The sequence below is a fragment of the Panulirus ornatus genome, chromosome 1 (genome assembly GCF_036320965.1).
Source record: "Panulirus ornatus isolate Po-2019 chromosome 1, ASM3632096v1, whole genome shotgun sequence".
NCBI classification, from domain to species: Eukaryota; Metazoa; Arthropoda; class Malacostraca; order Decapoda; family Palinuridae; genus Panulirus; species Panulirus ornatus.
In genome coordinates, this window is record NC_092224.1 from 72894633 (window position 1) to 72920188 (window position 25556).

Below are 25556 nucleotides of genomic sequence, written 5' to 3' on the forward strand. Positions count from 1 at the left end.
ATATATATATATATATATATATATATATATATATATATATATATATATATATATATATATACATATATACATATACATATACATATGTTTCTATTCATGTCACCTTTATAAACAGAATGCCTCCATTCCACCTATTTTTATTTGTTTATTTATTATAGTTTGTCACTGTCTCCCACATTAGTATTTATTATAGTTTGTCACTGTCTCCCGCGTTAGCGAGGTAGCACAAGGAAAAAGACGAAAGAATGGCCCAACCCACCCACATACACACTCATTCGCGTGTTTTATCTCAAAAACTTCGTTCGACTCCCAGAACACCCTCCAGCACCACAGGTCCGTACCTGTGTCGATTTTAGGTTCAGAAAAACGCTCTGTCTCATTCGAGTATTTCATCTCATCAACTTTGTTCAACATCCAGAATGCCCTCCAGCACCACTAGTCCGTACCTGTGTCGATTTCAGGGTCTGAAAGGCCGTCCAACCTAATCGAGTATTTTATCTCAACTTTTTCAACTCCCAAGATGCCCTCCAGCACCTCAGGTCCGTACCTTTGTTGATTTTAGGTTCAGAAAAGAGCTCCAACCTAATTGAGCATTTTATATCAACAATTTCATTCGACTCCAAGGATGCCCTCAAGCACCACAGGTCCATCGTACCTGTGTCGATTTTAGGTTCAGAAAAGGACTCCAACTCATTTGAGTATTTTATCTAAACAAATTCTTTCGACTCCTACAACACCCTCATGCACCACAGGTCTGTACCTGGGTCGATTTTATGTTCCAAAAAGCCCTCCGAGCTAATCGAGCATTTTATCTCAACAACTTTGCTCGATTCAAGATGCCCTGGAGCACGACAGGTCCGTACCTGTGTTGATTTTAGGTTCAGAAAAGTGCTCCGAATCATTCAAGTATTTTATCTCAACAACTTCGTTCGACTCCCAACGTGCTCCAGCACCACAGGTCCGTACCTATTGATTTTAGGTTCAGAAAAGTGCTCCAACTCAACCGAGTATTTTATCTCAACAACTTCATTTGACTTCAAGAACGCTTTGAATCAACACAGGTCCGTACCTGTGTCGATTTTCGGGTCAGAAAAGCACTCCGACCTAATCAAGCATCTTATCTAAATAACATCTTTTGACTCCTATGACGCTCTACAGCATCACAGATCTGTACCTGTGTTGATTTTTGGTTCAGAAAAGCGCTCCGACTCATTCGAGTGTTTTATCTCAAAAACTTCGTTCAACTCCCAGAACGCCCTCCAGCACCACAGGTCTGTACCTGTGTCGATTGTAGGTTCAGAGAAGCGCTCCGACTCATTTCAGTATTTTATCTCATCAACTTTGTTCGACACCCAGAACGCCCTCCAGCACCACACGTCCATACCTGTGTTGATTTTAGGTTCAGAAAAGAGCTCCGATCTAATCGAGTATTTTATCTCACCAATTTCATGACTCCCAGGATGGCCTCAAGCACCACAGGTCCGTACCTGTGTCGATTTTAGGTTAGAAAAGGGATCCAACTCATTTAAGTATTTTATCTCAACAACTTCTTTTGACTTCTACAACCCCCTCATGTACCACAGGTCCATACCTGTGTCGATTTTATGTTCCAAAAAGCCCTCCGAGCTAATCGAGTATTTTATCTCAACTTCGTTCGACTCCCGAGACCCCCTCCAGCACCACAGGTACATACCTGTGTCGATTTTAGGTTCAGAAAAATGCTCCGACTCAATTGAGCATTTTATCCCAAATTCATTCGACTCCCAGAACGCCTTGAATCAACACAGGTCCATACCTGTGTCGATTTTCGGGTCAGAAAAGCACCCCGACCTGATTGAATATTTTATCTAAATAACGTCTTTCGACTCCTATGATGCTCTACAGCACCACAGATCTGTACCTGTGTTGATTTTTGGTTCAAGAAAGCGCTCCAACTCATTCAAGTGTTTTATCTCAAAAACTTCGTTCGACTCCCAGAACGCCCTCCAGCACCACAGGTCCGTACCTGTGTCGATTGTAGGTTCAGAAAAGCGCTGACTCATTCGGGTATTTTATCTCATCAACTTCGCTCGACACCCAGAACGCCCTCCAGCACGACAGGTCCGTACCTGTGTCGATTTTAGGTTCTGAAAAGCTGTCCAACCTGATCGAGTATTTTATCTCAACAACTTTTTTCAACTCCCAAGATGCCCTCCAACACCTCAGGTCCGTACCTGTGATGATTTTAGGTTCAGAAAAGCCGTCCGACCTAATCGAGTATTTTATCTCAACAATTTCATTCAACGCCCAGGATGGCCTCAAGCACCTCAGGTTCGTAACTGTTCGATTTTAGGTTCAGAAAAGGACTCTTAACTCATTTGAGTGTTTTATGTCAACAACTTCTTTCGACTCCTACAACACCCTCATACACCACAGGTCCGTATCTGTGTCGATTTTATGATCCAAAAAGCCCTCTGAGCTAATCGAGTATTTTATCTCACCAACTTCGCTCGACTCTCAAGACGCGCTCCAGCACCACAGGTCCGGACCTGTGTCGATTTTAGGTTCAGAAAAGTGCTCTGACTCAATCAAGCATTTTATCTCAACAACTTCATTCGACTCCCAGAACGCCTTGAATCAACACAGGTCTGTACCTGCGTCAATTTTAGGGTCAGAAAAGCACTCCGACCTAATTGAATATTTTATCTAAATAACATCTTTCGACACCTATGACGCTCTACAGCACCACAGATCCGTACCTGTGTTGATTTTTGGTTCAGAAAAACGCTCTGACTCATTCGAGTGTTTTTTCTCAAAAACTTCGTTCAACTCCTAGAATGCCCTCCAGCACCACAGGTCCGTATCTGTGTCGATTTTAGATTCAAAAAGCGCTCCGACCTAATCGAGTATTTTATCTCAACAATTTTATTCGACTCCTAGGATGGCCTCAAGCGCCACAGGTCTGTACCTGTCGATTTTTGGTTCAGAATAGGACTCTGACTCATTTGAGTATTTTATCTCAAAAACTTCTTTCGACTCCTACAACACCCTCATGTACCACAGTTCCGTACCTGTGTCGATTCTGTTCCAAAAAGCCCTCCGAGCTGAGTATTTTATCTCACCAACTTCGTTCGACTCCCAAGACGGGCTCCAGCACCACAGGTCCGTACCTGTGTCAATTTTAGGTTCAGAAAAGGACTCAACTCATTTGAGTATTTTATCTCAACAACTTTTTTCTACTCCTACAACACCCTCATGCACCGCAGGTCCATACCTGTCGATTTTATGATCCAAAAAGCCCTCCGAGCTAATCGAGTATTTTATCTCAACTTTGTTCGACTCCCAAGACACCTTTGAGCACCACAGATCCGTACCTGTGTCGATTTTAGGGTCAGGAAAGCACTCTGATGCAATCGAATATTTTATCTAAGCATCTTTCGACTCCTATGACGCTGTACAGCACCACTCCCAGAATGCCCTCCAGCACCACAGGTCCATACCAGTGTCGATTTTAGGTTCAGAAAAGAACCCCAGCTCATTCGAGTATTTTATCTCATCAACTTCATTCGACAACCAGAACGCCCTCCAGCACCACCTGTGTCGATTTTAGGTTCTGAAAAGCCATCCAACCTAATCGAATATTTTATCTCAAGTTTTTTCAACTCCCAAGACGCCCTCCAACACCTCAGGTCTGTACCTGTTTTGATTTTAGGTTCAGAAAAGAGCTCCGAGCTAATTGAGTATTTTATCTCAACAATTTCATTCGACTCCCAGGATGGCCTCAAGCACCACAGGTCCGCACCTGTGTCAATTTTAGGTTCAGAAAAGGACTCAACTCATTTGAGTATTTTATCTCAACAACTTTTTTCTACTCCTACAACACCCTCATGCTCCACAGGTCCATACCTGTCGATTTTATGATCCAAAAAGCCCTCCGAGCTAATCGAGTATTTTATCTCAACTTTGTTCGACTCCCAAGACACCTTTGAGCACCACAGATCCGTACCTGTGTCGATTTTAGGGTCAGGAAAGCACTCCGACCTAATCGAGTATTTCATCTAAATAACATCTTTTGACTCCTATGACGCTCTACAGCACCACAGATCCGTCCGTACCTGTGTTGAATTTTGGTTCAGAAAAGTGCTCCGACTCATTCGAGTATTTTATCCCATCAACTTCGTTCAACACCCAGAATGCCCTCCAGCACCACAGGTCCATACCTGTGTCAATTTTAGGTTCTGAAAAGCCGTCCAACCTAATCAAGTATTTTATCTCAACAACTTTTTTCAACTCCCAAGACGCCCTCCAGCACCTCAGGTCTATACCTGTGTTGATTTTAGGTTCAGAAAAGAGCTCCGACCTAATCGAGTATTTTATCTCAACAATTTCATTTGACTCCTAGGATGGCCTCAAGCACCACAGGTGTTGCTTTTAAGTTCAGAAAAGCGCTCAGACTCATTCAAGTATTTTATCTCATGAACTTCATTCGACACCCAGAACGCCCCCCAGCACCACAGGTCCATACCTGTGTCAATTTTAGGTTCTGAAAAGCCTCCAAGTATTTTATCTCAACTTTTTTCAACACCCAAGATGCCCTCCAGCACCTCAGGTTCCTACCTGTGTTGATTTTAGGTTCAGAAAAGAGCTCCGACCTAATCGAGTATTTTATCGCAACAATTTCATTCGACTCCCAGGATGGCCTCAAGCACCACAGGTCCGTACCTGTTGATTTTAGGTTCAGAAAAGGACTTCAGTTCATTTGACTATTTTATCTCAACAAATTTCGATTCCTACAACACCCTCATGTACCACAGGTCCATACCTGTGTCGATTTTGTTTCAAAAAGCCCTCCGAGCTAATCGAGTATTATATCAACAACTTTTTTCGTGTCCCAAGATGCACTCCAGCACCATAGGTTCGTGCCTGTGTCGATTTTAGGTTCAGGAAAGTGCTCTAACTCAATTGAGTATTTTATCTCAACAACTTCATTTGACTCCCAGAACACCTTGAATCAACACAGGTCCATACCTGTGTCGATTTTAGGTTCTGAAAAGCCCTCCAACCTAATCAAGTATTTTATCTAAATAACATCTTTTGACTCCTATGACGCTCTACAGCACCAGAGATCCGTACCTGTGTTGATTTTTGGTTCAGAAAAGTTCTCCGACTCATTCGAGTGTTTTATCTGAAAAACTTTGTTTGATTCCCAGAATGCCCTCCAGCACCACAGGTCCGTACCTGTGTTGATTTTAGGTTCAGAAAAGCACTCAGACTCATTCGAGTATTTTATCTCATCAACTTCATTCAACACCCAGAATGCCCTCCAGCACCACAGGTCCATACCTGTGTCAATTTTAGGTTCTGAAAAGCCGTCCACCCTAATCGAGTATTTTATCTCAACAACTTTTTTCAACTCCCAAGATGCCCTCCAGCACCTCAGGTCTGTAACCTGTGTTGATTTTAGGTTCAGAAAAGAGCTCCGACCTAATTGAGTATTTTATCTCAACAATTTCATTCGACTCCCAGGATGGCCTCAAGCACCACAGGTCCGTACCTGTTGATTTTAGGTTCAGAAAAGGACTTCAGTTCATTTGACTATTTTATCTCAACAAATTTCGATTCCTACAACACCCTCCAGCACCACAGGTCCATACCTGTGTCGATTTTATGATCCAAAAAGCCCTCCGAGCTAATCGAGTATTTTATCTTAACAACTTCGTTAGACTCTGAAGACACCCTCGAGCACGACAGGTCTGTACCTGTGTTGATTTTAGGTTCAGAAAAGCGTTCTGAATCATTTGAGTATTTCATCTCAACAACTTTGTTCGACTCCCAAGATGCGCTCCAGCATCACAGGTCCGTACCTGTGTCTATTTTACATTCAGAAAAGTGCTCTGATTCAATCGAGCATTTTATCTCAACTTCATTAGACTTCCAGAATGCCTTCAATCAACACAGTTCTGTACCTGTGTTGATTTTAGTGTCAGAAAAGCACTCCGACCTAATCGAGTATTTTATCTAAGTAACATCTTTCGACCCCTATGACGCTCTACAGCACCACAGATCGTACCTGTGTTGATTTTTGGTTCAGAAAAGCACTCCAACTCATTCGAGTGTATTATCTCAAAAACTTTCTTCGACTCCTGGAACGCCCTCCAGCACCACAGGTCCGTACCATTGTCGATTTTTGGTTCAGAAAAGCACTTCAACTCATTCAACTATTTTATCTCATCAACTTCGTTCAACATCCAGAACACCCTCAAGCACCACACGTGCGTACCTGTGTCGATTTTAGGTTCTGAGAAGGCCTCCAACTCATTAGAGTATTTTATCTCAACAACTTCTTTCAACTCCTAGTACAACCTTAGGCCCCACAGGTCCGTACCTTTGTCGATTTTATGTTCCAAAAAGCCCTCCGAGCTAATCCAGCTTTTTATCTCAACAACTTTGTTTGACTCCTAAGATGCCCTCAAGCATGACAGGTCGATTTTTGGTTGATTTTAGGTTTAGAAAAGCGCTCCAAATCATTCGACTGTTTTATCTCAACAACTTCGTTCGACTCCCAAGACGCGCTTCAGCACCACAGGTCTGTACCTTTGTCGATTTTAGGTTCAGAAAAGCGCTCCGACTCATTCAGTTATTTTATCTCGTCAACTTCGTTCGACATCCAGAACGCCCTCAAGCACCACATATCCGTACCTGTGTTGATTTTAGGTTCTGAGAAGGACTCCAACTCATTAGAGTATTTTAGTATTTTATCTCAACAGCTTTCAACTCCTACAACAACCTCATGCCCCACAGGTCCGTACCTTTGTTGATTTTATGCTCCAAAAAGCCCTCCGAGCTAATCAAGCTTTTTATCTCAACAACTTTGTTCAACTCCTAAGACGCCCTCGAGCGTGACAGGTCCGTACCTATGTTGATTTTAGGTTCAGAAAAGAGCTCCGATCTAATCGAGTATTTTATCTCACCAATTTCATTCGACTCCCAGGATGGCCTCAAGCACCACAGGTCCGTACCTGTGTCGATTTTAGGTTCAGAAAAGGATTCCACCTTATTTGACTATTGTATCTCAACAACTTATTTTGACTTCTACAACACCCTCATGTACCACAGGTCCATACCTGTGTCGATTTTATGTTCCAAAAAGCCCTCAAAGTTAGTCAAGCATTTTATCTCAACAACTTTGTTCGACTCGCAAGATGCCCTCGAGCACCACAGGTCCGTACCTGTGTCGATTTTAGGTTCAGAAAAGCGCTTCATATCATTTGAGTATTTTATCTCAACTTCATTCGACACCCAGAACGCCCTTCAGCACCACACGTCCATACCTGTGTTGATTTTAGGTTCTGAAAAACTGTCCAACCTAATCAAGTATTTTATCTCAACAATTTTTTTAAACTCCCAAGATGCCCTCCAGCACCTCAGGTCCGTACCTTTGTTGATTTTAGGTTCTGAAAAGAGCTCTGATCCAATTGAGTATTTTGTCTCACCAGTTTCATTCAACTCCCAGGATAGCCTCAAGCACCACAGGTCCGTACCTGTGTCGATTTTAGGTTCAGAAAAGGATTCCAACTCATTTGAGTATTTTATCTCAGCAATATCTTTTGACTTCTACAATACCCTCATGTATCACAGGTCAGTACCTGTGTCGATTTTATGTTCCAAAAAGACCTCCGAGTTAATCGAGCATTGTATCTCAACTTTGTTCAACTCGCAAGTCGCCCTTGAGCACCACAGGTCCGTACCTTTGTCGATTTTAGGTTCAGAAAAGCGCTCCGAATCATTCGAGTATTTTATCTCAACAACTTCGTTCGACACCCAGAACGCCCTCCAGAGCCACAGGTCCATACCTTTGTCGATTTTAGGTTTTGAAAAGCTGTCCAACCTAATCGAATTTTTTATCTCAACTTTTTTCAACTCCCAAGATGCCCTCCAGCACCTCAGGTCCGTACCTGTTTTGATTTTAGGGTCAGAAAAGAGCTCCGACCTAATCGAATATTTTATCTCAACAATTTCATTTGACTTCCAGGATGGCCTCAAGCACCACAGGTACGTACCTGTGTCGATTTTAGGTTCAGAAAAGGACTCCAACTCATTTGTGTATTTTATCTCAACTTCTTACTTCTTTCGACTCCTACAACACTCTCATGCACCTCAGGTCCGTACCTTTGTCAATTATAAGTTCCAAAAAGCCCTCTGAGCTAATCGAATATTTTATCTCAACAACTTCCTTCGACTTTCGAGATGCCCTACAGCACCACAGGTCTGTACCTGTGTCAATTTTAGGTTCAGAAAAGTGCTCTGACTCGATTGAGTATTTTATCTCAATAACTTCATTCAACTCCCAGAATGCCTTGAATCAACACAGGTTCGTACCTGTGTCGATTTTAGGGTCAGAAAAGCACTCCAACCTAATAGAATATTTTATCTAATTAACATCTTTTGACTCCTATGACGCTCTATAGCACTACAGATCCATACCTGTGTTGATTTTAGGTTCAGAAAAGTGCTCCGAATCATTTGAGTGTTTTATCTCAACAACTTCTTTCGACACCCAGAACGCCCTCCAGCACCACAGGTCCGTACCTGTGTCGATTTTAGGTTCTGAAAAGCCATCCAACCTAATCGAATATCTTATCTCAACAACTTTTTTCAACTCCTAAGACGCCCTCCAACACCTAAGGTCCGTACCTGTGTTCATTTTAGGTTCAGAAAAGAGCTCCGACCTAATCGAGTATTTTATCTCAACAATTTCATTCAAATCCCAGGATGGCCTCAAGCACCACAGGTACGTACCTGTGTCGATTTTAGGTTCAGAAAAGGACTCCAACTCATTTGAATATTTTATCTCAACTTCTTTTGACTCCTACAACACCCTCATGCACCATAGGTCCGTACCTGTGTCGATCTTATGTTCGAAAAAGTCCTCCGAGCTAATCGAGTATTTTATCTCAACAACTTTGTTTGACTCCCAAGATGCCCTCGAACACCACAGGTCCGTCTGTACCTGTGTCAATTTTAGGGTCAGAAAAACACTCCGACCTAATTGAGTATTTTATCTAAATAAAATCTTTCGACTCCTATGACGCTCTCCAGCACCACAGATCCGTACCTGTGTCGATTTTAGGTTCAGAAAAGGAATCCAACTCATTTGAGTATTTTATCTCAACAACTTCTCTCGACTTCTACAACACCCTCATTTACCACAGGTCCGTACCAGTGTCGATTTTTTGTTCCAAAAAGCCCTCCTAGTTAATCGAGCTTTTTATTTCAACGACTTTGTTCGACTCGCAAGACGCCCTCTAGCACCTGTGTTGATTTTAGGTTCAGAAAAGTGCTACGAATCATTCGAGTATTTTATCACCAATTTCTTGCGCCTTCCAGGATGGCCTCAAGTACCACAGGTCCGTACCTGTGTCGATTTTAGATTCAGAAAAGTGTTTTGACTCAATCAAGCATTTTATCTCAACAACTTCATTCGATTCCAAGAACGCCTTGAATCAACACAGGTCCATACCTGTGTCTTTTTAGGGTCAGAAAAGCACTCCGACCTAATCGAATATTTTATCAAAATAATATCTTCCGACTCCTATGATGCTCTACAGCACCACAGATCCATGGCTGTCTTGATTTTCGGTTCAGGAAAGCGCTCCGACTCATTCAATGGTATAATCTCAAAAATTTCATTCGACTCCCAGAACGCCCTCCAGCACCACAGGTCTGTCCGTAATTGTCTCGATGTTAGGTTCAGAAAAGCGCTCCGACTCATTCGAGTATTTTATATCATCAACTTCGTTCGACACCCAGAATGCCTTCCAGCACCACAGGTCCGTACCTGTGTCGATTTTAGGTTCTGAAAAGCCGTCCAGTCTGATTGAGTATTTGATCTCAACTTTTTTCAACTCCCAAGACACCCTCCAGCACCTCAGGTACATTTCTGTGTTGATTTTAGGTTCGGAAAAGAGCTCTGACCCAATCAAGTATTTTATCTCAACAATTTCATTTGACTCCCAGGATGGCCTCAAGCACCAGAGATCTGTACCTGTGTCGATTTTAGGATCAGAAAATCACTCCAACTCATTTGAGTGTTTTATGTCAACAACTTCTTTGACTCCTACAACACCCTCATGCACCACAGGTCCGTAGCTGTGTCGATTTTATGTTCCAAAAAGCCCTCAGAGCTAATTGAGTATTTCATCTCACCAACTTCGTTTGACTCTCAAGATGTGCTCCAGCACGACAGGTCCGTCCGTACCTGTGTCGATTTTAGGCTCAGAAAAGTGCTTTGACTCAATCGAGCATTTTATCTCAACAACTTCATTCAACTCCCAGAATGCCTTGAATCAACACAGGTCCATACCTGTGTCGATTTTAGGGTCAGGAAGGCATCCCGTCCTAATCGAGTATTTTATCTATATAACATCTTTCTACTCCTAGGATGCTCTACAGCACCACAGATCCGTACCTGTGTTGATTTTTGGTCTAGAAAAGCGCTCCGACTCATTTGAGTGTTTTATCTCAAAAACTTTGTTCGACTCCCAGAACGCCCTACAGCACCACACGTCCATACCTGTGTTGATTTTACGTTCAGAAAAGAGCTCCAATCTCGTCGTGTATTTTATCTCACCAGTTTCATTCGACTCCCAGGATGGCCTCAAGCCCACAGGTCTGTACCTGTGTCGATTTTAGGTTCAGAAAAGGATTCCAACTCATTTGAGTGTTTTATGTCAACAACTTCTTTCGACTCCTACGACATCCTCATGCACCACAGGTCCGTACCTGTGTCGATTTTATGTTCCAAAAAGCCCTCTGAGCTAATTAAGTATTTCATCTCACCAACTTCGTTCGACTCTCAAGATGCGCTCCAGCACCACTGGTCCGTACCTTTGTCTATTTTAGGGTCAGGAAAGCACTCTGACCTAATCGAATATTTTATCTAAATAACATCTTTCGACTCCTATGATGCTTTACAGCACCACAGATCCGTACCTGTGTTGATTTTTGGTTCAGAAAAGCGCTCCGACTCATTTGAGTGTTTTATCTCAAAAACTTTGTTCAACTCCCAGAACGCCTTCCAGCACCACAGGTCCATACCTGTGTCGATTTTAGGTTCAGAAAGCGTTGCGACCTAATTGAGTATTTTATCTCAACAATTTGATTCGACTCCCAGGATGGCCTCAAGCACCACAGGTCCGTACCTGTGTTGATTTTAGGTTCAGAAAAGGACTCAACTCATTTGAGTATTTTATCTCAACAACTTCTTTCGACTCCTACAACACCCTCCAGCACCACAGGTCCATACCTGTGTCGATTTTATGATCCAAAAAGCCCTCTGAGCTAATCGAGTATTTTATCTCAACAACTTTGTTCGACTCCCAAGACACCTTCGAGCACCACAGATCCGTACCTGTGTCGATTTTAGGGTCAGAAAAGCACTCCGACCTAATCGAGTATTTTATCTAAATAACATCTTTTGACTCCTATGATGCTCTACAGCATGTGTTGAATTTTGGTTCAGAAAAGCACTCCGACTCATTCAAGTATTTTATCTCATCAACTTCATTCACACCCAGAACGCCCTCCAGCACCATAGGTCCGTACCTGAGTCAATTTTAGGTTCTGAAAAGCCATCCAACCTAATCGAATATTTTATGTCAACAACTTTTTTCAACTCCCAAGACGCCCTCCAACACCTCAGGTCTGTCTGTACCTGTGTTGATTTTAGGTTCAGAAAAGAGCTCCGACCTAATCGAGTATTTTATCTCAACAATTTCATTCAACTCCCAGGATGGCCTGAAGCACCACAGGTCCGTACCTGTGTCGATTTTAGGTTCAGAAAAGACTCCAATTCATTTGAGTATTTTATCTCAACAACTTCTTTCGACTCCTACAACACCCTCCAGCACCACAGGTCCATACCTGTGTCGATTTTATGTCCCAAAAAGCCCTCCGAGCTAATCAAGTATTTTATCTCAACTTCATTAGACTCTGAAGATGCCCTCGAGCACGACAGGTCCCTACCTGTGTTGATTTTAGGTTCAGAAAAGCGTTCTGAATCATTTGAGTATTTTATCTCAACAACTTCATTCGACTCCCAAGATGTGCTCCAGCATCAAAGGTCCGTACCTGTGTCTATTTTACGTTCAGAAAAGTGCTCCGATTCAATCGAGCATTTTATCTCAACTTCATTAGACTTGCAGAATTTCTTCAATCAACACAGTTCCGTACCTGTGTCAATTTTAGGGTCAGAAAAGCGCTCCGACCTAATCGAGTATTTTATCTAAGTAACATCTTTCGACCCCTATGACGCTCTACAGCACCACAGATCCTTACCTGTGTTGATTTTAGGTTCAGAAAAGCGCTCCGACTCATTCAACTATTTTATCTCATCAACTTCGTTCAACATCCAGAACACCCTCAAGCACCACACGTGCGTACCTGTGTCGATTTTAGGTTCTGAGAAGGACTCCAACTCATTAGAGTATTTTATCTCAACAACTTCTTTCAACTCCTAGTACAACCTTAGGCCCCACAGGTCCGTACCTTTGTCGATTTTATGTTCCAAAAAGCCCTCCGAGCTAATCCAGCTTTTTATCTCAACAACTTTGTTCGACTCCTAAGACGCCCTCGAGCATGACAGGTCCATACCTGTGTTGACTTTAGGTTCAGAAAAGCGCTCCGAATCATTCGAGTATTTTATCTCAACAACTTCGTTCAACTCCCAAGACGCACTTCAGCACCACAGGTCCGTACCTGTCGATTTTAGGTTCAGAAAGGTGCTCCGACTGAACCGAGTATTTTATCTCAACAACTTCATTCGACTCCCAGAACGCCTTGAATCAACTTAGGTCCATACCTGTATCTATTTTAGGGTCAGAAAAGCACTCCGACTTAATCAAGTATTTTATCTGAATAACATCTTTCGACTCCTATGACACTCTACAGCATCACAGATCCGTACCTGTGTTCATTTTTGGTTTAGAAAAGTGCTCTGACTCATTTGAGTGTTTTATCTCAAAAACTTTGTTCGACTCCTAAGACGCCCTCCAGCACCACAGGTCCGTTCGTACCTGTCGATTGTAGGTTCAGAAAAACGCTCCGACTCATTCGAGTATTTTATCTCATCAACTTCGTTCGACACCCAGGACGCCCTCCAGCACCACACGTCCATACCTGTGTCGATTTTAGGTTCCGAAAAGCTGTCCAACCTAATCGAGTATTTTATCTCAACAATTTTTTAAACTCCCAAGACACCCTCCAACACGTCAGGTCTGTACCTGTGTTGATTTTAGGTTCAGAAAAGACCTCCAATCTAATCGAGTATTTTATCTCACCAATTTCATTCGACTCCCAGGATGGCCAGAAGCACCACAGGTCCATACCTGTGTCGATTTTAGGTTCAGAAAAGGATTCCAACTCATTTGAGTATTTTATCTCAACAACTTCTTTCAACTTCTACAACACCGTCATGTACCATGTGTTGATTATATGTTCCAAATAGCCCTCTGAGTTAATCGAGCATTTTATCTCAACAACTTAGTTTGTCTCGCAAGATGCCCCTGAGGTCCACAGGTCCATACTTGTGTCGATTTAGGTAAGAAAAGCGCTCCGACTCATTCGAGTATTTTATCTCAACAACTTCGTTCGACACCCAGAACGCCCTCCAGAACCAGAGGTCTGTACCTTTGTCGATTTTAGGTTCTGAAAAGCCGTCCAACCTGATCGAGTATTTTATCTCAACTTTTTTCAACTCCCAAGATGCCCTCCAGCACCTCAGGTCCGTACCTGTTTTGATTTTAGGTTCAGAAAAGAGCTCCGACCTAATCGAGTATTTTATCTCAACAATTTCATTCACTTTTAGGATGGCCTCAAGCACCACAGGTCCGTACCTGTGTCAATTTTAGGTTCAGAAAAGGACTCGAACTCATTTAAGTATTTTATCTCAAGGACTTCTTTCGATTCCTACAACACCCTCATGCACCACAGGTCCGTACCTGTGTCAATTATAAGTTCCAAAAGGCCCTCCGAGCTAATCGAGTATTTTATCTCAACAAATTCGTTTGATTCCCGAGACACCCTCCAGCACCACAGGTCCGTACCTGTGTCGATTTTAGGTTCAGAAAAGTGCTTTGACTCAATCGAGCATTTTATCTCAACTTCATTCGACTCCCAGAACGCCTTTACTCACTACAGGTCCGTACCTGTGTCGATTTTAGGGTCAGAAAAGCTCTGCGACTTAATCGAATATTTTATCTAAATAATATCTTTTGACTCCTATGATGCTCTATACCACCATAGATCCGTACCTGTGTTGATTTTTGCTTCAGAAAAGTGCTCCGATTCATTCGAGTGTTTTATCTCAAAAACTTCGTTCGGCTCCCAGAATGCCCTCCATCAGCAAAGGTCCATACCTGTGTCGATTTTAGGTTCAGAAAAGCGCTCCGATTTATTCGAGTATTTTATCTCATCATCTTCGTTAAACTCCTAGAACGCCCTCCAGCATCACAGGTCTGTACCTATGTCGATTTTAGATTCTGAAAAGCAGTCCAACCTAATCAAATATCTTAACAAGTTTTTTCCAACTCCCAAGACTCCCTCCAACACCTCAGGTCTGTACCTGTGTTCAGAAAAGACCTAATCGAGTATTTTATCTCAACAATTTCATTCGACTCCCAGGATGGCCTCAAGCACCACAGGTCCGTACCTGTGTCGATTTTCGGTTCAGAAAAGCACTCCAACTCATTTGAGTATTTTATCTCAACAACTTCTTTCGACTCCTACAACACCCTCATGCACCACAGGTCCGTACCTGTCTCAATTATAAGTTCCAAAAAGCCCTCTGAGCTAATCGAGTATTTTATCTCAACAACTTCGTTCGACTCCCGAGACACCCTCCAGCACCACAGGTCCGTCCATACCTGTGTCGATTTTAGGTTCAGAAAAGTGCTCTAACTCAATCGAGCATTTTATGTCAACAACTTCATTCGACTCCCAGAATGCCTTGAATCAACACAGGTCCGTACCTGTGTTGATTTTAGGTTCAGAAAAGCACTCCGACTTAATTGAATATTTTATCTAAATAAAATCTTTTGATTCTTATGACGCTCTACAGCACCACAGATCCGTGGCTGTGTTGATATTTGGTTCAGGAAAGCGCTCCGACTGATTCGAATGTTTTATCTCAAAAACTTCGTTCGACTCCCCGAATGCCCTCCAGCACCACAGGTCCGTACCTGTGTTGATTTTAGGTTCAGAAAAGTACTCCGACTCATTTGAATATTTTATCTCATCAACTTCGTTCGATACCCAGAACGCCCTCCAGCACCACAGGTCTGTACCTATGTCGATTTTAGATTCTGAAAAGCCGTCCAACCTAATTGAATATCTTATCAACAACTTTTTTCAACTCCCAAGATGCCCTCCAACACCTCAGTCCGTACCTGTGTTGATTTTAGGTTCAAATAGCGCTGCGACCTAATCGAGTATTTTATCTCGACAATTTCTTTCAACTCCCAGGATGGCTTCATGCACCATAGGTCCGTATGTTGATTTTACGTTCAGGAAAGGACTCCAACTCATTTGAGTATTTTATCTCAACTTCTTTCAACTCCTGCAACACCCTCATGCACCACAGGTCCGTTCCTGTGTCGATTTTATGTTCGAAAAAGCCCTCCGAGCTAATCAAGTATTTTATCTGAACAACTTTGTTTGACTCCCAAGATGCCCTCAAGCACGACAAGTCCGTACCTGTGTTGATTTTAGGTTCAGAAAAGCACTTCGTTCGACTCCCAAGAAGCGCTCCAGCATCACAGGTCCGTGTCTGTGTCTATTTTACGTTCAGAAAAGTGCTCCGATTCAATCGAGCATTTTATCTCAACAACTTCATTCGACTCCCAGAACACCTTGAATCAACACAAGTCCGTGCCTTTGTCAATTTTAGGATCAGAAAAGCACTCCGACCTAATCGAGTATTTTATCTAAGTAACATCTTTCGAACCCTGTGATGCTCTACAGCACCACAGATCTGTACCTGTGTTGATTTTTGGTTCAGAAAAGTGCTCCGACTCATTCAGATGTTTTATCTCAAAAACTTCGTGCGACTCCCAGAACGCCCTCCAGCACCACAGGTCCGTATCTGTGTCGATTTTAAGTTCAGTAAAGCTCTCCTACTCATTTGAGTATTTTATCTCATCAGCTTCTTTCGACGCCCAGAATGCCCTCCAGCACCACAGGTCCGTACCTGTGTCGATTTTAGGTTCTGAAAAGCCGTTCAACCTTATCGAGTATTTTATCTCAACTTTTTTCAACTCCCAAGACGCCCTCTAGCACCTCAGGTTTTGATTTTAGGTTCAGAAAAGAGCTCCTACCTAATCGAGTGTTTTATCTCAACAATTTCATTCGACTCCCAGGATGGCCTCGAGCACCACAGGTCCGTACCTGTATCGATTTTAGGTTCAGAAAAGACTCCAATTCATTTGAGTATTTTATCTCAACAATTTCTTTCGACTCCTAGAACACAGGTACCACAGGTCCGTGCCTGTGTTGAGTTTATGTTCCAAAAAGCCCTCCGAGCTAATCAAGTGTTATATCTCAACTTAGTTCGACTCCCAAGACGCCCTTGAGCATGACAGGTCCATACCTGTTATGATTTTAGGTTCAGAAAAGCGCACTGAATCATTCATATATTTTATCTCAAGAACTTCGTTTGACTCCCAAGACGCGCTCCAGCACCACAGGTCCATACCCGTGTCGATTTTAGATTCAGAAAGTGCTCTGACTCAATTGAGTATTTTATCTCATCAACTTCGTTCGACACCCAGAATGCCCTCCAGCACCACAGGTCTGTACCTGTATCGATTTTAGGTTTAGAAAAGTGCTCCGAGCTAATTGAGTATTTTATCTCAACAACTTCATTCGACTCTCAGAACGCCTTGAATCAACACAGGTCCGTACCTGTCAATTTTAGGGTAAGAAAAGCACTCCGACCTAATAGAATATTTTATCTAAATAACATCTTTTGACTCCTATGATGCTCTACAGCACCACAGATCTGTCTGTACCTGTGTCTGTACCTGCTCTCACTCATTTGAGTGTTTTATCTCAAAAACTTCGTTCGACTCCTAGAACGCCTTCCAGCACCACAGGTCCATGCCTGTGTCGATTGTCGGTTCAGAAAAGCGCTCAGACTCATTTGAGTATTTTATCTCATCAACTTTGTTTGACACCCAGAACGCCCTCCAGCACCACAGGTCCATACCTGTGTCGATTTTAGGTTCAGAAAAGTGCTCTTGACTCAATCGAGTATTTTATCTCAACAACTTCATTTGACTCCCAGAATGCCTTGAATCAACACAGGTCCATACCTGTGTCGATTTTAGGGTCAGAAAAGCACTCTAACCTAATCGAGTATTTTATCTAAATAACATCTTCCGGCTCCTATGACGCTCTACAGCACCACAGATCTGTACCTGTGTTGATTTTTGGTTAGAAAAGCGCCCCGACTCATTCGAGTGTTTTATCTCAAAAACTTCGTTTGACTCCCAGAACACACTCCAGCACCACAGGTCCGTACCTGTGTCGATTTTTGGTTCTGAAAAGTATTCAGACTCATTGGAGTATTTTATCTCATCAGCTTCGTTCGACACCCAGAATGCCCTCCAGCACCACAGGTCCATACCTGTGTCAATTTTAGGTTTTGAAAAGCCGTCCAACCTAATTGAGTATGTTATCTCAACAGCTTTTTTCAACTCCCAAGATGCCCTCCACATGCTGAATACGAATCTGTGGTCATGAATTACAGTCTCTTGACTCCAAATACGTAAATATCATATAAAATCACAACTATACACAGATTTTCATTAAATTCTGAAGAATTTGAAAATCTGAGCAAAAAAAATGGAAGGCTATAGCCTTGGATTTTTCTAGATTTTTTTTGGAAAAATAGATTTTCTTGAAATTTTCAGCACAAATACTTTTATGTATGCTGAATACGAATCCCTGGTCAAAATAAAAAAAGCGTATAATTAGTCGAGTAATTAGCATTTGAATTTTATAATTAGTCCAGGTGCTAATTAAACGGTTCATATTATGAATAACCGTCTTTTGACTCCAAATACTTAAATACCATATATAATACCATCTATACACATATTTTCATTAAAATCTAAGGAAGTTGAAAATCTGAGCAAAAGAAATGCCAGGCATTATGTATTCAGCATACATAAAAATATTTATGCTGAAAATTTCAAAAAAATCTATTTTCCAAAAAAAAAATCAAGAAAAATCCAAGGTTATAGCCTTGCATTTTTTTTTTTTTTGTCAGATTTTCAACTTCCTCAGATTTTAATGAAAATATGTATAGATGTTATTTTATATGGTATTTACGTATTTGGAGTCAAAAGACTCTATATCATGATATTAACCGGTTGATTAGCACCTGGACTAATTATGATAAAATTTAGATGCTAATTACTCGACTAATTATAAGAATTTTTTATTTTGACCACTGATTCATATTCAGCATACATAAAAGTATTTATGCTGAAAATTTCAAGAAAATCTATTTTTCAAGAAAAATCCAAGGCTAATAGCCTTGCATTTTTTTTGCTCAGATTTTCAAATTCCTCAGATTTTAATGAAAATCTGTGTATAGATGTGATTTTATATGGTAGTTACATATTTGGAGTCAAAAGACTGTAATTCATATTAACCGGTTAATTAGCACCTGGACTAGTTATGATAAAATTTAGATGCTAATTACTCAACTAATGATACGAACTTTTAGATTTTAACCAGAAATTTGTATTTAGCATACATAAAAGTATCTGTGCTGAAAATTTCAAGAAAATCTATGTGACAAGGGAACAAATTGGACCATTGGTGAAGGGGGCAAGTGGGGAGGTAATAATAAGTAGGGATGAAGTGAGAAGGAGATGGAGTGAGTATTTTGAAGGTTTGTTGACTATGTTTGATGATAGAGTGGCAGATATAGGATGTTTTGGTTGAGGTGGTGTGCAGAGTGAGAGGGTCAGGGAGAATGGTTCGGTATACAGAGAAGAGGTAGTGAAAGCTTTGTGGAAGATGAAAGCCGGGAAGGTGTCATGTTTGGATGGTATTGCAGTGGAGATATTGAAAAAGGGGTGACTGTGTTGTTCATTGGTTGGTAAAGATATTCATTGTGTTTGTGGATCATGGTGAAGTGCCTGAGGATTGGCAGAATGCATGCGTAATGCATTGTACAAAGGCAAAAGGGATAAAGGTGAGTGTTCAAGCCACAGAGGCATAAGTTTGTTGATTATTCCTGGGAATTATGTGGGAGGGTATTGATTGATTGGGAAAAGGCATGTACAGAGCATCAGATTGGGGAAGAGCAGTGTGGTTTCAGAAGTGGTAGAGAATGTGTGGATCAGGTGTTTGCTGTGAAGAATGTATGTGATAAATACTTGGAAAAACAGATGGATTTGTATGTAGCATATACCCCTTGCTTCAGTGAGGTAGTGTCAGGAAAACAGACATAATAGGCCACATTCGTTCACACTCAGTCTTTAGCTGTCATATGTAAGGCACCAATACCACAGCTGCCTATCCACATCCAGGCCCTACAGACCTTTCCCTGGTGTACGCTAGACGTTTCACAAGCCCTGGTTCAGTCCATTGACATCACATTGACCCTGGTATACCACATTGTTCCAATTCACTCTATTCCTTGCATGCCTCTCACCCTCCGGTATGTTGAGGTCCCAATCACTCAAAATCTTTTTCACTCCATCCTTCCATCTCCAGTTAGGTCTCCCGCTTCTCCTCGTTCCCTCCATCTCTGATACAGATATCCCCTGATTTGGTTGGTATCATTTGTTTACAATATCCTGTGTTGTTACCTGGTTTCCTTTGTCACATGTACCAGGATGTGTCCAAACCCTCTTTTTTTCTTTTTAGAGTATTTGCCTCTAATCCTCTCTCTCTTTCCCCTCTCCAGGTCTGATACAAAAATATTTGTTTATGCAAGGCTAATGAAAAAAAGACAATATAATCTCTGAGCAAATTTTACCCCCGGTTACTCCCTTAGCAAATCTTTGATATACATATGTAACTGAAAACATAATAATGAGTATGTTAATTAAGGGAATACAGATGATTTTTGTTGTACTTTAGTAAAACCTCTGTCATCCGTAACTCAAGACAGGAAACAGTTCAAAGTAATGCGTGGCTTCAGTTTCTGTTAGTGACCCTTGATTATCCCAAAAAATTTTAGATATTAGAAAAAAGACAAACATTTTTGAAATTACAAATGCACTACACCTCAGCAACTAGCATACTCACCAAACAGTGTTTTGTGGTGCTGGTAAGTGTTTCCCATGTGCTTTCTGGCATGGTGTATTTTGTGCACCCTGGATTACTATTATGGACAATAGCCCCTTTCAAACATTGTCATCAGTTACCTAGTAGGTCCCCAAAGCTATCCAAGCCTCACACAAAGCACATGAGGAACATTTAAAGCCTCAAATAGAAAATGGAGTTTTGCAAGAGGCTGGCTAGGTGCGAGTCCAAGGTGGCACTTATGAAAGACTTCAATGTCATTTCATGTATTGATATTCCCTTTGTATAAGATAATCATAAATATGTAGAATATTGTGAAATATTACAGTTTCTTAATTATTTGATATATTAGAAGCCATCAAATTACCGGAATTTTGATTTTCAAATATGACTGATTCCCATACATTTCAAATAAGAGAGATTCTACTGTACCCAGAAAGGTAAATACAGTAAAACCATTGTGATCCATAATATTTGGGGAAATCAGCTGCTTCAGATAAGAAATCGGTTATTCAAGCTCTTTATGCTGGGGTTATGTTCTGCACAAACCTTGCACAAAGAGAAACCTTATGTAGCACAGGTGTATTCTCCCATTACCTTCATGTTATATAGCTTTTGATGTTGAACAAACTTATTTAGCCATCCTTACTTGTTTGAAATGGCTCTAGGTCATCTACACTGTCATCCTTACATATATATTTTATTTTATTTTGCTTTGTCGCTGTCTCCCGCATTAGCAAGGTAACGCAAGGAAACAGATGAAAGAATGACCCAACCCACCCACATACACGTCCACACATGCAAATATACATACCTATACATCTCGACGTATACATATATATACACACAGACATATACATATATACACATGTACATAATTCATACTGTCTGCCTTTATTCATTCCCATCGCCACCCCGCCACACATGAAATAACAACCCCCTTCCCCCGCATGTGTGTGAGGTAGCACTAGGAAAAGACAACAAAGGCCACATTCGTTCACACTCAGTCTCTAGCTGTCATGTAATAATGCACTGAAACCACAGCTCCCTTTCCACATCCAGGCCCCACAGAACTTTCCATGGTTTATCCCAGACACTTTACATGCCCTGGTTCAATCCATTGAAAGCTCTATCATAAATCATAAGAGCTTTAGACCTGAGCTGAAGGTTCTTTAAGCTGCTTATCTTCTTCATTTCATGCTGTGTGGATCCCCATCTTCTTCATAAGTGGATTTCTAATAGAACCCTTGCAAATTGTAGATTCACCCAGGTTGTAAGCATGTCCAAATGGTAATGCTTCCTCATCAGCATCAGCATGTCATAAGATTTTTTGCTTTGTATCAAAGATCAGAGAGTTTGTCTTCCATTTAACTGCTGGGTCTGGGGTAGGAGAAGATGTTGGATGTTTGGATGCTTTATGAACAAACAAAACAGCAGATTGCAGGAAAATCACTTTAAAATGTATATCTAAATGGCACAAGTAGCACAGGTCTGCACACAATAGTGGTAACTGCGAGACGGATCCTCTGGCAGGAACACTATGCGCTCCTCACATGACCTATGCTTGCACCATCTCTAGCCCTAAGTGAAGCTGTAGTGCAGTTTCTATTGTGCTTGTGCTCCTTTACCAGATCAGCAATTTGCAAGATTTTTAGCTTTGTTCTTAGGTCAGAGAAATTCTTTCATTTAACCAGGAATTTGCAAGATTTTTAGCTTTGTTCTTAGGTCAGAGAAATTCTTTCATTTAACCTCTGGTTTTGTAATGGAAGAAGATATTGTTGGATGTTTGAATGCCATATTTACAAACACAAACACAGCGGGATGTGGGAAAATCACATTAGTAGGTTTACCCAGATTGCACAAGTAGCACAGATCCACACACAATGGTGGTACCTGTGAGACTGACCTGCTGGCAGGCACTTTGTGCATTCCACTCAGTACCCATACTTACTTCACCCTCCAAACTTCATGGAAGTTTTGACACACTTTCTACCATACACACAATTAAAGATATTTTGTCTTTGTAGAGGAAATACTAGTATATATTAGCAAATATGCCCAATGAATATCTTGATCATCTTCCACTGCTTGGTGATATCATATATAGTTGTCATGCTAAAGGTGAAATACTTAATAAGTGCATGCACATCTTGAACTTCCCTTATTCAGCCTCTCATGCAACTCCATCTTCTTTTTGAAGCCAAAGACATTCCTCTTGCACTTCATGTTAGATGTAGATGGCTTCAGGGAGCTGTAAGGCAATTGCTGACAGCACTTGAAAGGGCCCATCACTCACAAAAAATAGTAAGCAAGGGTGCACAAAATGCAAGACCCGCACAAACACTGTGCCAGATAGCACATGAGAGATGGTAAACACTCACTAGTGCACAAAATACCAGGTGGTGATTACACTAATCACTGTAGTGTGGCGTGAGCATGATTTGAAATATTTTTATGTATCTTTTTTAATTCTTTGAAATTTTTATAATATCAGGAGGTTGCCAATCATAATTGAAAAGCATACATTGGGATGAACATTTCATTGTCTCAAATTACAGATAACATAGACATTACTGTATAACTAAAAATGATATCAGGAAAATAAAAAAAATGAACAAGCTTCATTTCTACATTACTGCAAAGCAAATAATGATAAGTAATTGGCCAGGTAATCTCTCCATCCCAGTTTCATACCAACGTGTTTACTTCTAAGAGACAGATAAATGAAAGACTATGAAATTCATTCCCATAGTAATGCTGGGATATAAATCTTAGGTAACTGATTACATAATCATGATTTAGTGAGATAAAGAAATAATCATTTCCATTGATCAGAGAGGTAAATGATAATTCAAATATATCAAAACAATAAGAAAATGAAAAAGATTCAGTTCAAGATCACTATGAGGTAGTTAAGTATAAGTAATTGGTTTTATGATAATACCTCTTCTCTCTCTCTCCCTGCCTGATGCATGAATGTATACTGTTGAGATGAATAAAAGATGATGTACTTTTTGTAAAAAATTTACTCATAAAGTAATACTGGGAGGTAGATGGTGTGAGATTGTTACTCCTTAAAGCAGGGTATCAGGTACAATGGAATGTCATACACATCAACAGCATCTTGTTTTTGTATGCCTCTAATGTCAGTATGTGACTGTAGAACAAATCAAAGATTTCTGTTTTAGTACTCAGCAAGGTAGATAATAAAGACAATATTAGAACAGTGAAAAAATGAAAAAGCTTTAGTTCAAGGGTTACTGTTGGTAATGGTGGCTTCACTTGTACTAGGATGAGTTAGTATCCCTTAGATCACTTTCTACATGCAGAGAGATGAATGATTATGCAATATCAGAGCAAAGAAATAATTGAACAAACTGTAGTACTTGAGCAGGCACTAGTATCACTAGTTCCACTTGTGTTAGAAACACCTTATTCCTTACCTTGATTTCTTTCAGTGATTGAAGAGTCATTGTATATCAAATTGCTCTTCACATAATCCAAAGACAGAACATCAGTGTACATTAATTCAGGATCATCATCTGCTGATCCACTAAATCTAGCAGAGCCACTCAATATCCTTTGTAGAAAGTTTTCTGCAAAGTTTTCTCTTTACGGTGAATGATCATGAGATATTGTGCAAAGCCAACTAAGTGGTCACCTTATTTTTCATTCTGCACAGTTTAAATTCCACAGTATCTATCTAAACTGTTGATATTTTCTTAGCCATTTGCTTTTGCAGTACCCTTCTACTTTTTGTCCATCCATATACTTTTTCACCCTCTGCCTTCCCTTTTGTAGGCATAACCACCTTCCTTTTATTGATAATCACTTGTAGTTTTATGTTATTCATTCTTTTGAAACTACTACAGGATTTTTTTTTCTAATTCAGTTGATACCTTTGACTCATAGGTGACACTTTAATATGTTCCTTGACCTCATTTTAAGATTCTTTTCCATTATTTTGCAGGAGGATTCAAAAACACTGAGAGTCCATAGCATGGATGTGCTTTATGGTGAACACCCAAGGGCCTTTTGGACAAATTTACATGATAATACCCTAGTTTCCATGCCCGTACCAGCAACACATGAACAAGAGACCTCGCGCTCTCGCAGAGAGACTTCACCTATGACTACTGTAGTGAGTTCAGGCAAAATGTCATCTTAAAAGTTATTGTTGCTTGTATGCCTCTGCATTGTGTATGTTAGAACCACCATTGCATATGACTTTATCCCTTTTCCACTTTTCTGTTGGTTTTTCTGACATGTACTTCCTCATACTTTTCTCAGTCTCAGTGATTTAGCATACTTTGCTAGATATAGTGCCATTTTGTTCTCTGTTTTTGAGTTAAACAGGCCGTTAGAATCATTATTGACCACATTAAAACGATAAACTTTGCAAGTAACCCCAAATAATCATTAACGGCAGTGTAAACGTCACACCTTTATTCTCATCTTTATCCAAGATGGCTGCACCTATGCCATAAACGTTTGTACTCCAGTATGAAACTAATGCTCTTATATCCAGTTGTTAGTAAAGCTACTCAGATTCTGTGGAGTTCACTTCTCAAAATGCTTGTCAAATTTAGAAATGAAGAATAGGCAACTAAGTTCTTTAGGAATTGTATGGATCTGAATTAGGTGAATTTTGGTGGTGATATACTGGATCAACAATCATGGGTCCTTCCTTCCTCACCCAGTGTTTTTGGTTTGCGTACTATTGTAGGTTGTTGGCCTCCTTTGTAAAGGGCTTTAACCCTTCAATAGCAGTCATTATATAGATGTTCTTGTAGGAGATAGTGGCAAACACCATTTGATACTATAATTTTCTTTCATCTGTTTGAATATTCAGCCATCTGACTGTATTATTGGTTGTCTGTAGTGGTCTCTTCTGTCACCAGGAGGGCAAAGGAAATAATTCTAATCTTCTCAGTACCCTCTTACCATTATCTAATATCCTGCCTAACTAGTCACATGTGCAAATGACAACACTGGGGAAGGATCATCCTCTAACTGGGAAACTGCAATGTACAATTATGGATAACATTGGGTGAGGAGACATCCTCTAGCTAAGAAACACTGGTGTGCAACTAATACAGTTGGGTTAGGAGACATCTAACTGGAAAACAGTGAGATACTATCATGCTCTGGAAAGTATAAGTATGGTCATTTTGCACTTTTTGCACACACTGCATGCAACTGATATTGATCACTGTAACACTTTCAATCAGTCAATCAGTTCTGCATTTTTTCACTTC

The 25556-nt window shown here is 40.8% G+C and overlaps 1 protein-coding gene across 1 annotated transcript in view; it reads left to right on the plus strand.

The window, feature by feature from the left end:
- LRP1 (LDL receptor protein 1) overlaps positions 1 to 25556 on the plus strand; it is a 1167923-nt gene that overhangs the window by 973553 nt on the left and 168814 nt on the right. The window contains exon 62 of the mRNA XM_071663699.1: positions 24269 to 24439. Within this exon, the coding sequence (XP_071519800.1) occupies positions 24269 to 24439 (171 nt within the window). The remainder of the gene's footprint in view (positions 1 to 24268; positions 24440 to 25556) is intronic.